Raw genomic sequence first — 15702 nt, 5'->3', positions numbered from 1 at the left:
ATGTGGAAGTGGGAGCAAATCTCGATGGACTTCATAACAAAGTTACCCAGGACCCCAAGAGGGCACGATATGATATGGGTAATAGTTGATCGATTGACGAAGTCTGCGCATTTCCTACCAATCCGTGAGAAGGATAGCACTGGAAAGCTTGCTGAAATATACCTGAAAGAAATTGTGACACGTCATGGAGTGCCTTTTTCTATTATTTCAGACAGAGATGGACGCTTTGTCTCAAGGATCTGGCAATCATTTTAGGAAGCCTTTGGATCTCAACTAGATCTAAGCACGGCATTTCATCCTCAGACAGATGGCCAGAGCGAACGGACTATACAAACATTGGAAGATATGCTTCGCGCATGTGTCATGGATCTAGGCGGCAGCTGGGATACTCACCTACCCTTGGTTGAGTTTTCCTACAATAACAGTTATCATACAAGCATAAAGGCTGCGCCGTTCGAAGCTCTGTATGGCCGCAAGTGCCGATCGCCCCTATATTGGGCAGACGCCGGTGACAAGCGTATGGTTGGTCCTGAACTAGTAAAAGAGACAACCGACAAGATTGCGCAGATCTGAGAGCGCATTAAGGCTGCTCGAGATCGACAGAAGAGTTACGCTGATCAAAAACGAAAACCCTTAGAATTCGAGGTGGGAGACAAGGTGTTGTTAAAAGTCTCACCATCGAAGGGCGTAGCCAGATTCGGAAAGCGTGGGAAGCTGAATCCACGATACATCGGACCATTCAGAATCTTGGAGAGAATTGGTACCGTGGCGTACAAGTTGGAGTTACCGGAAGAACTTAATGGAGTACATGATACATTTCATGTGTCCAACCTAAAGAAGAGTCCAACACAAGAAAACGTGATCATCCCTGCGGATGAAGTGCACATTGATGATACCCTCCGATTTACAGAACAACCCGTCGAGGTTACTGACTGGAAAGTCAACAAGACTAGGAGGAGCAGTGTGAAACTTGTCAAAGTACGTTGGAACTCTAAGCATGGGCCCGAATACACATGGGAACGCGAAGACCAGTTCAAGGAAAAGTATCCCCACCTATTCAAAGAGACTCCTGCTGTGACAACCCTCACTAAACCAGGTATCCGTACGACTTAATTAATAATTAATTGCTGCTTAATTACTGTGCTTAACTGAAATTACTGATGAACTGCTACTTGACTGTTGATACTTGTACATATCTGCATCATACTTTGATTTCCGTCACTACATTATTTACATGTTGTACTCTAGTGACAAACATGATGCACAAAAGCACAGTAGCACCGTGAACGGATAACCTATTGAACATACTGATAAAGCAAGCATCAGGCAGATACTGCCTCTAAGGCCTGTATGAGCCAGAAATATTTTACTACACCCATAGTGAGTGTAGGGATACAAGGGTTGTAGAACTGCGTCTCTAGGAATAAGATATAATGACTGGATGTGCCTAAAACGTACTCCGAGCACAAAACACAGCAATTTAATCAAAGATTCAGCTTTTAGCTAACTAATAAAGTGCCAAAACATGAGGAAAATATTCCTGACACTTTGTAGAATAAGTTGTGTCACTAAAAATATTATTAACGACACTTAAAAGCTTATTTAAGCACTTTAACGGATTACTATCCAACCGAACAACCGGACTACACCCGGGACATAAAAATATTGACAGTAACATTATTGGTCTTTTTCTGAGCCAGTTAGGGTCCCTGAACACTCTAACACCCGCGTTAAAGCACAACATGTGACTAACCAAGTTAGTCCCTAAATCTAACCTAGTTAACTTAACTAATCACCAACCAAATAGTTGGAAATGAACTAGTACCCCCCCCCCCCATTGTAATCGGCCCAACTAGGAGAAGACAAGACTTGATTACTTTTGATTATTTTATTCTATTGTGTTTAAAATCTAGAAGACATATGGTCTATTGGATAATAATCTCAAGCTTTGTCTATAAAATCTACACTAAACACACTTGATCTTTCACTTAACACAACTCAACTTCAAACACCCCTCTCCCTTGCCATAGCTCACGGCCGAAACACCCCACCCCCATCCATCCATTTTCGATCTTGATCCTTCCATTCCAACACCATACAAGTGTTAAGGGTCGCATACGAGGAGCCTTGGAGCTAACGGAAGGCGAAGGACCTCTCTATCTCGCTTTTATCCACCTCTCTTTCGCATAGATTCTTCCCTAGCCTCGAGCTAGAGGTATAATGGTTAAAACACTCTCTCAAACTAATCTAAGGTGGTTAATATGTGTTGTAACGGTTAAAAGTCGGAAACTTGCATTTTGAAGCATAAAAGTCTACTAAAACATGAATAATGTTGGTTAAAAGATCATAAGTGGTGTAAAAGTTGTAGTATTGATTTTGTGTGATTATTTAGGCCCGATCTATGTTGTGGTAGCTCGGATCACCATTTAACCCGGTTTGGTTAAGGTCATGGATCTTGACATAAGCTTGTTTTGAATGGTACAAGGGTTAAAAGGTGAAACTCTACCACACGAGAAACATGAACTTGTGTAAAAGTATTTTTACTTGTAAAATAGTGTTTAAAACCAGCAGATCTACGTATCTGCGGGTGGTATTTTCAAAGAACCACATATCATAGAAATTATGTTTTCTAAAAGACGGATCTCACACTAACAAGTATGATTTTTATAAACCACCAGTGTGTAAACACTTGTGAAATGAAAAGTTTTGACAAAATAACAATCTTTGTGAAAGATGACGAGAAGTTGTAAAGATAGATTTTCTCTAAAAACGAGGTTTTTACGAGATCGAATTACTTGATATAAAGATTCACAAAATGTAATGGGATTTACACTGTAAGTTTAGAAAAACTACAAGTTCATGTGATTATGCGATTTACATACTTGTCGACTAGTTTGATGTGTCGGAAATTGTTTGATTGAATAAAGAAGTTGTTGAAATGATTTTGTAAAAGAAAATGATACGCTTGAAAGCGTGGCCACCTCCAGTTACAGAGGAAACTCTGGCGAAGTTTTTCTAAAAACCTAACACTTAGAATTATTTTCACTACAAGTGTTAGAATTATTTTTGTCATGTTTTCAAGATATATTTCACCATGACTTTATTTACAAATATTCGGAGGTGGGATTTTCACAAAACTGAACGTGAAAAATATATGTTTAGTAAATATATTTTCACCACACTGTTTATGATTATTTTGTGAAAAATACACAAATATTATTTTTAGAGTAAGAATAATATTTGCGAACATTGACGAATCCAAAATAATACGAACGCTTTCACAATAAACATGTAAGTTACAACGGAAATTATTATTACCACTCGAACGATAAAAACGTAACTTACGCATTGTGCGGAAATAATTACGAACGCGTATTCTATCAACGTATTATTTTTGGGAATGTTATGTGAAGTGAAAATATAATATTTTTGAGAAAAATACTTATATTTCGGAATTGGAAATAAATATATTAAGTGAGACTTAATGGTGTAATTCGAATGCACATGTATTAAATCCCCCATCCTTGGGAAGGAGATTAACTACCAAGTATATACGAAAAGTAAACTCGAAATAGTTGTCTAACTATTTCCCAAAAACTTAAACTAAAAAGCTAAGGCACGGCCATCCGTCTAATAGAATTAGTACATGTAGGTCGTTGCACAGCTGACTGATTTGGAGTACTTGGTAGAGACGCATAGACTGTGAGTTCATGTCCCCCTTTTCTCTTAACTGTTTTCAGTTTTCTAAACTGCGGGGGTGAAATACATGCTACTATGATTACGAATATTTCTTACATGGTATGGTCAGCTACGGAAGAAACTGTTAGGTAATGTGATTTGGGTAGGTGAAACCTTAAGAACATTAGTCCTCGTAGTACGATCGAGGGATACAAGTGATAGGCCTATTTGAGCATAACAAACCCCACCCATGCGCCCTAAGGTTGGACCATGTGGTGACTTTGTCTTAACACCACCCATGCGCCCGCAGGTTGGACCATGTGGTGACCTTGTCGTAACACCACCCATGCGCCCGCAGGTTGGACCATGTGGTGACCTTGTCGTAACACCACCCATGCGCCCGCAGGTTGGACCATGTGGTGACCTTGTCGTAACACCACCCATGCGCCCGCAGGTTGGACCATGTATCCCTCGATCGTACGACACCTTCTACGAGGTTCGGGTAGACATGGCAGACGCGGAAGAGAATAAGATCTCGAATGAAATTGGAAAACCGTCACTCGATGGTTTACCTGCGAGCATCAATGCATCAACAATCGACAATAATAATTTCGAGATCAAGGCTGGCACCAAATCGATGTTGCAGAATGCGATACAGTTTTATGGCAAGGTGTGACAACCCTCACAATTACAGGTACTGTACAAATTAACTAATTTTGATTATGTGCTTAATGACTGTGCTTGATTTCAACTGACACCTTAAATTGCTTACTGATTTATGTTACATACATACATGTGCATCACTTTACATACAGTCGCTCCATTTATTTCATACAGACTCTTAGTGACAAACCTGATGCACAAAGCACAGTTAGCACAGTGAGCGGATAACTCAGACACGTGCTGACAATGCCAGCACATGGACAGACACTATATTGAGGCCAGTATGAGCCAGTGACAAAGTACTACACTAGTATGGGTGTAGGGAAGTGAGGACCATAAGATTGTGTCACTAGGTGATAGTTTGAGTGCAGGAAAGTGCCTAAAACTCACTTTAAGTACAGAATTCTGCATTTTCAGCAACAATTCAGCTTCTAACACACTCATATTATACAGAGAATTGACTAAATGGTCCTGAACGCTTTCCTAAGTGTTAGAATTAAAATTCATTACAAAAAGATGCATAAAAGACACTATACGGTACAATTTAACACTTTAACGGAACGGTACTTAACCGAACAACCGGACGCTACCCGGGACACCAAAATATTGTCAGAAATATTATTTTATTATTTCTAAATAATCATGGTCTCAAAAACCCCCACACACTATAGAAACATGACATACACCCACTATTCTAGAAAATACCCTTAACCTCCTAATTATTTACCTACTAATTACCAAAATTTTACAATTTACCCCCCCCCCCCAACCGAATTTCAGCCCCATCATTACCATATATTTTGTGGAGATTTTATTCTTATCTTCTTAATTGTGATTGGCCAAAGATCTAAGTAATCCTTCCTCTAGATTGCCTAGGGTGGCTTGTGAGTTCCCAAGGCCCTCTATATCACCACCACCATCATTTCCTCTCTCACATCACTCCTCTCTCTCTCATTTTCGGCTGCCCACATCTGAAATCCATCACCATCACTTCAACTTCCACTTCTTTGATCCATTTTTAAGTCTAAAACAAGTGTTAGAAAGAAGCCTTGTGGAGTTTGGAGCATTAAAGCCTTGAAGAAGCATCACCACTTGCCTTCTCACACCTCTCTCACCATCATTTCTTGTTCACAAGTTCATCCCTAGCCCTTGTGCTAGTTGTAAGTCTTCGGATTAACTCTTGAATCACTTCTACGTTGATTGTTCGAAACATTGTTGTTTGAAGTTTAAAATAAGAATACAAAGGGAAAGTGAACAAGGAACCTAAACATAAACTTATGCAATGATAAAATCTGGTTGGACTATGTTGGTAAAAGTATGCATGTTGTTTGATTATTGATTTCTCGATAAACCCGTTGTTAGAATAATTGTTAACGCGTTTTAGTAACATATACACTCTAAAAAGCATGCTGATTGGTATTTTCAGCCAACTTCATCAGGCTATAACTGGATCATTATAAATCGAAAAACAGATTTTCTAAAGTCTAAATTATGTATTTTTGAAAAACCGAACAAATGGCACTGGAATCGTAATTTTTTGAGGTCGTTTACTATTTTTAAAGGACTGTTTTTGGACAGTAGCTTAAGCTGTGTTTTTACTGCAGAAAAAGTGTTTTGTATTCGGAGTCATAACTTAAAAACTAAGTAGAAACAGCTCATGGAATTTTTACTGTCGATGGTCACTATTGTCACGGTGATCCCCCAACTGGAATTTCGTCAATCATACTTACGGTTAATTTTTAGTGAATTATTCCGTAGATTGCAATCAGAAAGTGACAAATCTGATTGCAGTCCGGTAAATGAATTTCTGTAAAATATTGGTAATGAACTGGACCCCGATATGTTTACACAATAAAATTTGGATCGTATATGACCCTCTGTAAAAATTTGGGAATTTTTGAAATGAGATAACTATTTTATTAAATTGCTCGAAAACAGTCCAGTTCTGATTAATAAAGCTGAAATGACATAAGTAGTATATCACATGTCTAATTGTCGGGTTGGTTATGTGAGAACGATCTACGGGATATATGTAAAAGAAAATGATATGCTATTAAGCATGGACACCTCCATTTAGAAAGGAGTCCATGGCGAAATTCTCCGAAAATCCTAACACTTAGTAAATATTTTCTAGACAAGAGTTTACTAGTATATTTTCGACTATGCTTTTCATACATAAAACTCGCCATAATTTTTGTGACAAATACCGTTACTAGTATATTTTGGATGGATAACATTTTGATAAATGTAATTTATCACAACATATAACATATTTATGAAACAAGTAGAAATATATTATTTTGAAACTTATGATATATTTTCTAGCAGACAGGGAAATAAACATTATGGATGTGTTATTTTCGGATAAATAAGCTATTGCATAATATTCTAAAGTGGGACTTAGGAATGTATAATGTCAATACTTTAATCACAAAATACATGTATAAATACCCCCATCTATGGGAAGGAAATACAAGGCTAAAATACTTGAGAAGTATTAATACAGAAATATTGTATAAACAATTATTCCAAAGCTAAGTATAATTATTATAACTTGGAATAATACCAGAAACGTAACTCAAAAACGTAGATACAAAGGCAAGGCACGACCCGTTCGTCTAATAAACCATAGTACATTGTAGGGAGTCGTGTTTGCTGAAGAGATTTGGGTTACAAGTACCGAAGACGCAATACTGTGAGTTCATGTCCCCCCTTTTCTCTTTAACTGTTTTTAGTTTTATACTTCGGGGGTGAAATACATGTTACACTTTTACAGACGCTTTTATAAATGGTATGGTTAGCTTAAGGAGGGTTTAGACGCTTAGAGCAAGTGAGTGGTGGGCATGACACTTAAGGCCATTAATCCTCGTTGTAGGACCGAGGGACATTAGTGATAGATCTATTCGGGTGTAGCGAGCCCCACTCCCGAGTCCGCTGAGTGGACCATGAGGTGACTAAGTGCCCGACACACAAATCCGCTAGGTTTGAGTCTTCCTGCATCACTTCACACATATCATTGGCTTTGCAACCCAATGATGATTTCTTTTTCCTTATTGCTACATACCAGGGATTTTCATACATACAGACACATTACAAAGGTTTATACATACTCACTTACACATGAACTCGCTCAACTTTTGTTGATTTTTCAAACTACATGTATTTCAGGGAATTAGTAAATGGATCTGGCGGGCGTTGGAGTTTTTAAGCTGCGTTGTGAATAAAGATGTCATCCAAGTCATTAGGGCTTAGGAGGCGTATCTTAATCCTGGACGAGATACATGGTCCTAAAATTGGGGTTGTCTTAAAATCTTTTGTTGAGTCTTTTTGAACTCCTTAAAACATGTTCTGGTTTGTAACTTGAATTTGGTCTCGTCATTTCAGACAATTGTGTTGTACTACTTTTAAACTTAAATTAATGGATGTACGTCTACTGGTTTTATCATATAGTGTTGTTATGATCATATGCAATTGTATTAAGAAGTCACACCAATAATCACGCTTCCGCAAAAGTCAGGGTGTGACACAAGGATCACGAGGATCCTAGTGTCCACATCGCGGGGTTTCTAGAGGTTTGTGCCACGTTTAGGATTCGTGATGCATCACCGGATGCTATCCGTCTTCGACTCTTTCCGTTTTCTTTACGGGATGGAGCCAAGGAGTGGCTTCTTTCACTTCCAGCTGGATCTATCACTACATGGAATCAATTAGCTGAGAAGTTCCTTCAGAAATATTTCCCTCCAGAGAAAACTGTTCGGTTGAGAACCAAGATTCTGAACTTTCGTCAGGACGAGGACGAGTCCCTTTACGAGGCATGGGAGCGTTTCAAAGAGCTTATGAGAAAGGTCCCACATCACGGGTTGCCCAAGTGGCAACAATGTCAGATCTTCTACCATGGTTTGGACAGTCAGGGACAGATGATGGTTGATACATACTCGGGTGGTGATATCGGCATGAAAAATGCCACCGAGGCATTAGAGATTCTTGAAAAGTGTGTCACGAAAAACCGGACGCAACAGCCCCCAAGGGGAAAGAGTTCTCGGCAGGGAGTTCATCATGTGGACGACTACACAGCCATGACAACACGTATGGATGTCTTATCTTTGAAATTTGATCGAGTGATGGAAATGCACTCGAGAGGTTCTTCGAGTGGGGGGGCGTATCAGGTAGGTGATTTTCCGACGGGAGAGATGTCACACGAGCATGTTGATTTCATGGGAAACCAATACCGTGCTCAAAATAATCCCTACAGCAATACTTATAATCCGGGGTGGAACAATCATCCAAATTTTAGTTGGAAGCCCGACGCTTCTAACCAGCATCCACCCGGATTTGCTCCACGTCCCACAGCTCCAGCTCATGGAGCATATGGTCCACCTCGACCTCAGCAGGCACCATCCTCTAGTGATCCTAGTGTTCCTGATATGCTTAGTCAAATCTTAGCTGGTGAAAACACTCAAAAGGCGGAGAATGAGAAGCGCTTTAGGGAGTATGACGGCCGCTTCACGAGGCACAAGAGTGAGTTAAGAAGCCAAAAAGCTTCCATGCAGACCATTGAGAACCAAGTTGGCCAGATTGCCAAGATGTTGTCAGAGAGACAACAAGGGGGGCTTCCGAGCAACACAGAGCCTAATCCAAATGCTACTGCAAAGGCCATCACGTTGAGAAGCGGCAAGACCGCTCAAGCCATCCCTCCGGCTGTTCCAGAAAAGCTAGTTGATGACGAGGAGGTTGATGAGGAGATTGAGGCTGAGTCTCCGGGTGAGGTGCAACAGAGGCGAGTCCCAGCAAGTACCGCACGACCCAAGGAGCCAGTGAGAGAGTATGTCCCTCCCATTCCATATCCGGGGAGGTTAAAGAAGCAGAAAATGGAAGAACACTATGGTAAATTCCTCGAGCTTTTTAAGCAACTTCATATAAATTTACCATTTGTCGAGGCACTTGCTCAAATGCCTAAGTATGCCAAGTTTCTGAAGGATATCTTATCCAACAAAAAGAAACTTAAGGAGCTTTCGCAGGTGACCTTAAATGAAGAGTGTTCAGTGGTTCTTCAGAACAAACTACCGAAGAAGATGAATGATCCTGGGAGTTTCACTATCCCGTGTTTGATTGGTAGTTTGTCGGTCAGCAATACATTAGCTGATCTTGGAGCTAGCATAAACCTCATGCCATATGCGGTTTTTGCTAAGCTAGACTTGGGAGAGCCCAAGCCGACTCGTATGAGCATTCAACTAGCCGACCGTTCAGTGAAGTACCCTCGAGGCATAGTTGAGAATATGCTGGTGAAAATCGACAAGTTTGTCTTCCCTGTTGATTTCGTGATTCTGGACATGGATGAGGATAAAAACGTCCCACTTATCTTAGGTCGACCATTCCTAGCCACTGCGAGGGCCTTGATTGATGTCTGCACTGGTAGACTTACTCTTAGGGTTGATGATGAGGAGGTTACCTTTGATATAGGGAAATCCATGCAACATTCACAGAGTCAGGATGATACACTCTATTTCATTGAGACTATCGATACTTATGTGAGTGATCATCTTCATGCTACATTCTAGGAGGATGTTATGGACACACAGCTGCTAGGTGGGGAGATTTTTGGTTCGCCTAGTGCGGACCGAATGATTGAGGAGGTGACCTGTCTGATAGGTCACGCGTCTCCCCCCGTGTCCCGAGGTATTTGAGGTTGTGGATCGCGTGACTGAGCCTAAAGCACCTCCTTCTATTGAGGATCCACCTTCGGTTGAGCTTAAGGAGCTTCCAGATCATTTGGAGTATGCTTTCTTGGAGGGTGAGACTCATCTCCCCGTTATCATTTCTGCTGGGTTGTCGAAGGAAGAAAAGGATCGATTACTTGAAGTCCTAAAGCAGCACAAGAAGGTGATTGCTTGGAAGATTATGGATATAAAAGGGATCAATCCAACCTTTTGTACCCATAAGATCTTGATGGAGGAGGACTTTAAACCTGTAGTATAGCATCAGAGGCGTTTGAACCCGAACATGCAGGAGGTTGTGAAGAAAGTGGTCATCAAACTACTTGATGCAGGTTTGATATATCCGATCTCTAATTCACCATGGGTTAGCCCTTTACAGGTAGTCCCAAAGAAAGGAGGAATGACAGTGGTGACCAATGAGAAAAACGAGCTGATTCCTACTCGTACTGTCACCGGATGGAGAGTTTGCATTGACTACCGCAAACTCAATGATGCCACGAGGAAGGATCATTTCCCATTTCCTTTCATTGATCAGATGTTAGAGAGGTTGTCGGGCAGGATGTATTACTACTTCCTTGATGGTTTTTCGGGTTATTTTCAGATTCCCATCTCTCATGAGGATCAGGAGAAGACGACATTCACATGTCCCTATGGCACATTCGCCTACAGGCGGATGCCCTTTGGACTGTGCAATGCCCCGGCTACATTTCAGAGGTGTATGGTAGCCATTTTTCACGACATGATCGAGGACTCTATGGAGGTTTTCATGGATGATTTTTCTGTGTTTGGAAGTTCTTTTGATCAATGTCTTGGGAATCTGAAAAAGATGTTGGCTAGATGTGAAGAAGCCAACCTTGTGTTGAATTGGGAGAAATGCCACTTCATGGTGAAGGAGGGCATTGTGCTTGGGCACAAGATTTTACAGGCGGGGCTCGAGGTTGATCGAGCCAAAGTCGAGACTATTTCAAAGCTCCCGCCTCCCACATCAGTGAAATCTATTAGGAGTTTTCTGGGTCATGCAGGTTTTTACCGGCGATTCATAAAGGACTTTTCCAAAATCGCCCGTCCCATGACTCAGCTCCTCGAGAAGGATGCCCAGTTTGTTTTCTCCGATGAGTGCCTTCGGGCATTTGAGTTGTTGAAGGAGAAGTTGGTGAATGCCCCGATCATAGTTGCTTCCGAATGGGAGCTGCCATTTGAGTTGATGTGTGATGCGAGTGACTTCGTAGTCGGGGCCATCTTGGGTCAAAGGAAAGATAAACATTTTCACCCGATTTACTATGCGAGCAAGACCTTGAATGTCGCTCAGGAGCACTACACCACGACAGAGAAAGAGCTCCTAGCTGTGGTCTTTGCTTTCGATAAGTTTCGGTCATATCTTGTCCTTTCCAAGACCATTGTGTACACGGATCATGCAGCTCTTTGGTATCTCTTTAGCAAGCAGGATGCTAAACCAAGATTGATACGTTGGATTTTGTTGCTGCAAGAGTTTGACATTCAAATCCGTGATAAAAAAGGGGCTGAGAATTTGGCAGCCGATCATTTGTCTCGTCTTGAGCATTCCGAGGGAAAGGAAACTTGTGGGCCTAACATCAATGACAATTTCCCCCACGAGTTTCTCATGAGGATCGAGACTAGTGATGATTCCCCATCGTTTGCTGACTTCGCAAACTACTTAGCTAGTGGCATCCTAATCAAGGGGATGATCCATCAGCATAAGCGAAAGTTCTTTGTAGATGTCAAGCATTACTTCTGGGATGACCCTTATTTGTTTAGGGTAGGAGCGGATCGGATGATCCGGCGATGCGTGCACGGTGAGGAGGCGAGGGATATTTTACGCCACTGTCACGAGGGACCCACGGGAGGCCACCACGGAGCGAACAACATGGCGAGGAAAGTGTTTGATGCTGGATTCTTTTGGCCGACTATTTTCCGTGATGCCCACAATTGGGTGAGGTCCTGTGATGCTTGCCAGAGGGCGAGCAACATTTCTGCACGGAGATGCCACAAAACGGCATCCAAGTTTGTGAGGTTTTTGACTTATGGGGGCTAGACTTCATGGGCCCCTTTCCGACCTCTTTTGGCAACCGCTACATCCTAGTCGCTGTTGATTACGTTTCAAAGTGGGCTGAAGCACAGGATTTGCCCACTAACGATGCGAGGGTAGTGGTGCGGTTTTTGAAAAAGCTGTTTGCTCGCTTTGGTGCCCTGAAGGCATTGATTAGCAACCGTGGGACGCATTTCTGTAATGCTCAGCTTGAGAAAGCATTGTCCCGATATGGTGTGCAACATCGATTCTCTACACCATATCATCCGCAGACGAGCGGACAAGTCGAGGTTACTAATCGGGGTATCAAGCGGATTTTGGAGAAGACGGTTAATTCTAGCCGTAAGGATTGGTCCGAGAAATTGGACGATGCACTGTGGGCTTTTTGGACAGCCTACAAGACTCCTATAGGCACCACATCGTTTAAATTGGTCTATGGGAAGTCTTGTCATTTACCTGTTGAACTCGAGCACAAGGCATACTGGGCTTTGAAGACAGTTAATCTTGACATGGAGATAGGTCATGAGGATGGCCGGTTGTTTAAAGTCAACGGGCATAGGTTAAAGGCTTATGTTGGAGGGCCCGTTGACCCGAGTGAGGAGGTTGTTACCCTCCACCCCAAGAACAAATGAATTCGGGGTGGTGAGTCTAGTTGAAGACTCGTAAATAAACTTAGCATGTTTGTGTGTTTATTATTTTTGTTATTATTTTTGTATGTGGTTGTCTATTTATTTTCAGGTTGCGGTTCGTTCTAGTCGCGAGGGATGTTAGAGCTTGTTGCTGGCTCTCAGGTATGTTAGTTCGGTCCTTTTTCTTGGTAGGAGATGCTTCGTGAGTGCCCCGGGTTCAAGGAGTTTGTCTATAAAGATGTCTATTTTCTAAAAAAAAAACGAAAATTAGCACTATCATCAAAATTCTGGCACTCCCCAACAATTGGTGTCAGTCCCTTTGCAGAATCAATAACAGAACTACTTTAATAAATATTCAACCCCATTTTTCATAACTTCATCTTCTTCACTTGAACCCACTTCAAAGCACTCACGAATCCTCTGCATCTCCTAGCTTCCTCCAAGAAATTCTTGCATCCCAACATCATTCCAGGTACGGATTCCTCCTTTTTCTAGTTAGATTCATGTGTTTTGATGTCATGTTCTTCGTGTTCTTCATGTTCTTCATAGTTAGTTTCTTTAGGTTTTTAGGGCTTGGTCTAAATCACCCGATTTAAGCCCATTTTTCGTGTTTTTTGTGTTGGTTTGAACCACAAGTGACCGACTTACAAAACCCCTAAGCAAACAGTTGAAAAAATCGGGGTTTTGGAGCTGTTTTGAGCGATTTTCCGGCCTGGGTTCCGTCGGGCACGAGGGTGCCATATAGTGGCACGGTCGTGATCTTTAAACTGTTCGTCAGACCTTCATAATCTGCCCAGATCGTCAACGTCGCACGAGGGTGCCGATATACGGCACGATCGTGCTTCTCGCAAAATCACTCAAATCGCTCAAGATTATTACCGGTGATTGACCCGACACGAGGGTGCCATATAGTGGCACAGTCGTGCTTCTCGGAAAGTCGCCGAGATCAGTCACCGGACATCGGTCAGGCTATGGTGGCACGACAGTGCTTCACCAAAAATTAGTTCAAATCCAGAGCCGTTTACGGCCGAGCACAATGGTGCCGTGGGATGGCACGGTCGTGCTCCTGGGGAATAAAAACCCAGACTTCATAATTTTCCCAGAAATCTTCATAAACTCACTGATTTGTAGGTCTCACACGGTAGTGCCATATAGTGGCACGACCTTGCCATTATCTCCAGTCTCGAAATTTTTGCCTGTTTGTTTTGGATGCTGATTAATCTTGTCTCAATTTTGCAGATGGATCACCCCTACTTGAGGTTCTCAAACAATGCCAGGGAAGGGTATTGTATCCCGAAAAGAGGTTGTGAGCCTGTCGGCATCTTATTGAGCCCATGAGGAGGCTGCAGATGGTGGATTTGGACTTGCTCGGACAGTCCGAGAGGTTCAATGATCTGATGACTCCCCCGTGGTCCCGTTTTTTTGAGATCGCGGAACCTCAATACGTGGAGCTGGTTATCGAGTTTTTCGCATCCTTCCGATTCACCTTCCCATGTCCGGATGTCTACGACAAAAATGTTGGTGTTAAATACCGGTTGGGGAGGAAATGGCATCACCAATCAATAAGTCAATTCGGGACGGTGTTGGGGTTATACGAAGACGATGAAATAGACACGGAACTGTTTCATGGGAGCCTGCAAGATTGGGAGCCAGACACAAGCAACGCAGCCTTTTGGGAGGAGATCACTGTGTCGGATTTGGGACCCTCGTAGAGCCAAAGCTACATGGATACTTGACCCGCTCCATAGAGTCATCGAGCGCGCCATTTTCCACGTGATCGGAGGTCGGGGTGATAGCACAGGGAACATCACCACCCGTGACCTCTTTCACCTATACTGCATCATCTCTGGTTCAAACTGCAACCTAGCGGTCAGCGTTGCAGAATCGATATTTCGAGGCGATGGTTCGACACCCACGTCGCGGATTTGTGGAGGAGCCTTTGCAACTAAACTTGCCAAATTTTATCGGGTTCGGTTAGACCGTCTGACCGAAGCTTGCGACTACGGCCTTCTCGATTTGCAACAGCTAAACTCGATGCATCTCAAGGAAAGTGAACGGGATTCCGAAGCTTGTTGAACGAATGGGAAGAATTTGGGACCCGCTACCCGTGGTTGAGGAAGGTGATGGCGGTGATGATGGTGATGGTGGTGATGGTGGCGATCACGATGTGCACATGCACGATATCCCGGTTCAGGGGTAGGATGGGGGCGCTGGAGGAGCGAACCCCCACATGCAGGTTGGACAGGTGATTCACGGGTTTGATAGCCCGAATTGGGATAACGTGTATGGTGGCTTTGGTGGTGGAGGTTATGAGCATGGTGGGTATGGCGCCTACGGTCCTTCCGAGCTGTCATCGTTGGATCTCTGGAGGCAGATGGACGGGCTGGCATTAGACCAAGAAGAAGTGAGGCGAGATGTGGGTCTCATACGCGCGGAGCAACACCGGCAGGGCAACTTTTTGGAGGAATTGCACAAGCAGACCCGAAGCAGCATGGATTGGTTGTTTGGTTCGCAGCAGCACATCACGAACTCACTCAACCATCCACACACACAACCACCACCGTATTTTGCGCGTAGATCCAGATTTGATCGCAGGGACGACGCCGGTCATTCGGGACCCGGTGAGAGTGTTGGTTCAAATTCGGTTGAATAAACAACGAGGTGTTGGCTTGGTGGAAGGCTTGGTAGTTCGTTGTGGATGCTCCTAGTTGCTTCATCTTGTTCCGCTTCTAGCTTCATGTTTCAGGGGAGTTTTCGTGTTCCCGCCTTCCTTTATTTGTATTGAATTCGCAATTCCTTTGCTTATTCAATTTTTTGTTGTACATCGAGGGCGATGTACAATTCAAGTGTGGGGAGGTGGTCTATCACTTGAGCTTTGTTGTCAAAATAAAACTAATAATAATAATAATAATGCAAAGCTCTCTTTTAATAATTTTTGTGGCATATAAATCAAATCAACATAAGTAACGAA

At 42.6% G+C, this 15702-nt stretch overlaps 1 protein-coding gene across 1 annotated transcript; it reads left to right on the top strand.

The window, feature by feature from the left end:
- Positions 1–4186: 4186 nt before the first annotated feature.
- Positions 4187–10317, top strand: LOC110881837. The gene is made up of 3 exons (XM_022129984.1): positions 4187–4348; positions 7872–9869; positions 9991–10317. Exons 1-3 carry the CDS (start codon positions 4187–4189, stop codon positions 10315–10317), a joined length of 2487 nt encoding a protein of 828 aa, XP_021985676.1.
- Positions 10318–15702: the final 5385 nt, after the last annotated feature.

This window comes from Helianthus annuus, chromosome 15 (genome assembly GCF_002127325.2).
Source record: "Helianthus annuus cultivar XRQ/B chromosome 15, HanXRQr2.0-SUNRISE, whole genome shotgun sequence".
Lineage (NCBI taxonomy): Eukaryota > Viridiplantae > Streptophyta > Magnoliopsida > Asterales > Asteraceae > Helianthus > Helianthus annuus.
Note: the sequence above shows the minus strand (reverse complement) of the source record. Positions and strands in the feature narration are given on the sequence as shown.

What these genes read in the sequence shown, in the direction of transcription:
- LOC110881837 (XM_022129984.1), top strand. Translation starts at nt 4,187, where the DNA reads ATGGCAGACGCGGAAGAGAATAAGATCTCGAATGAAATTGGAAAACCG. An exon ending in CGATACAGTTTTATGGCAAG is followed by an intron (nt 4,349 to 7,871) that starts GTGTGACAACCC and finishes GTGTGACACAAG; the next exon opens with GATCACGAGGATCCTAGTGT. An exon ending in TTGAGACTATCGATACTTAT is followed by an intron (nt 9,870 to 9,990) that starts GTGAGTGATCAT and finishes CCTGTCTGATAG; the next exon opens with GTCACGCGTCTCCCCCCGTG.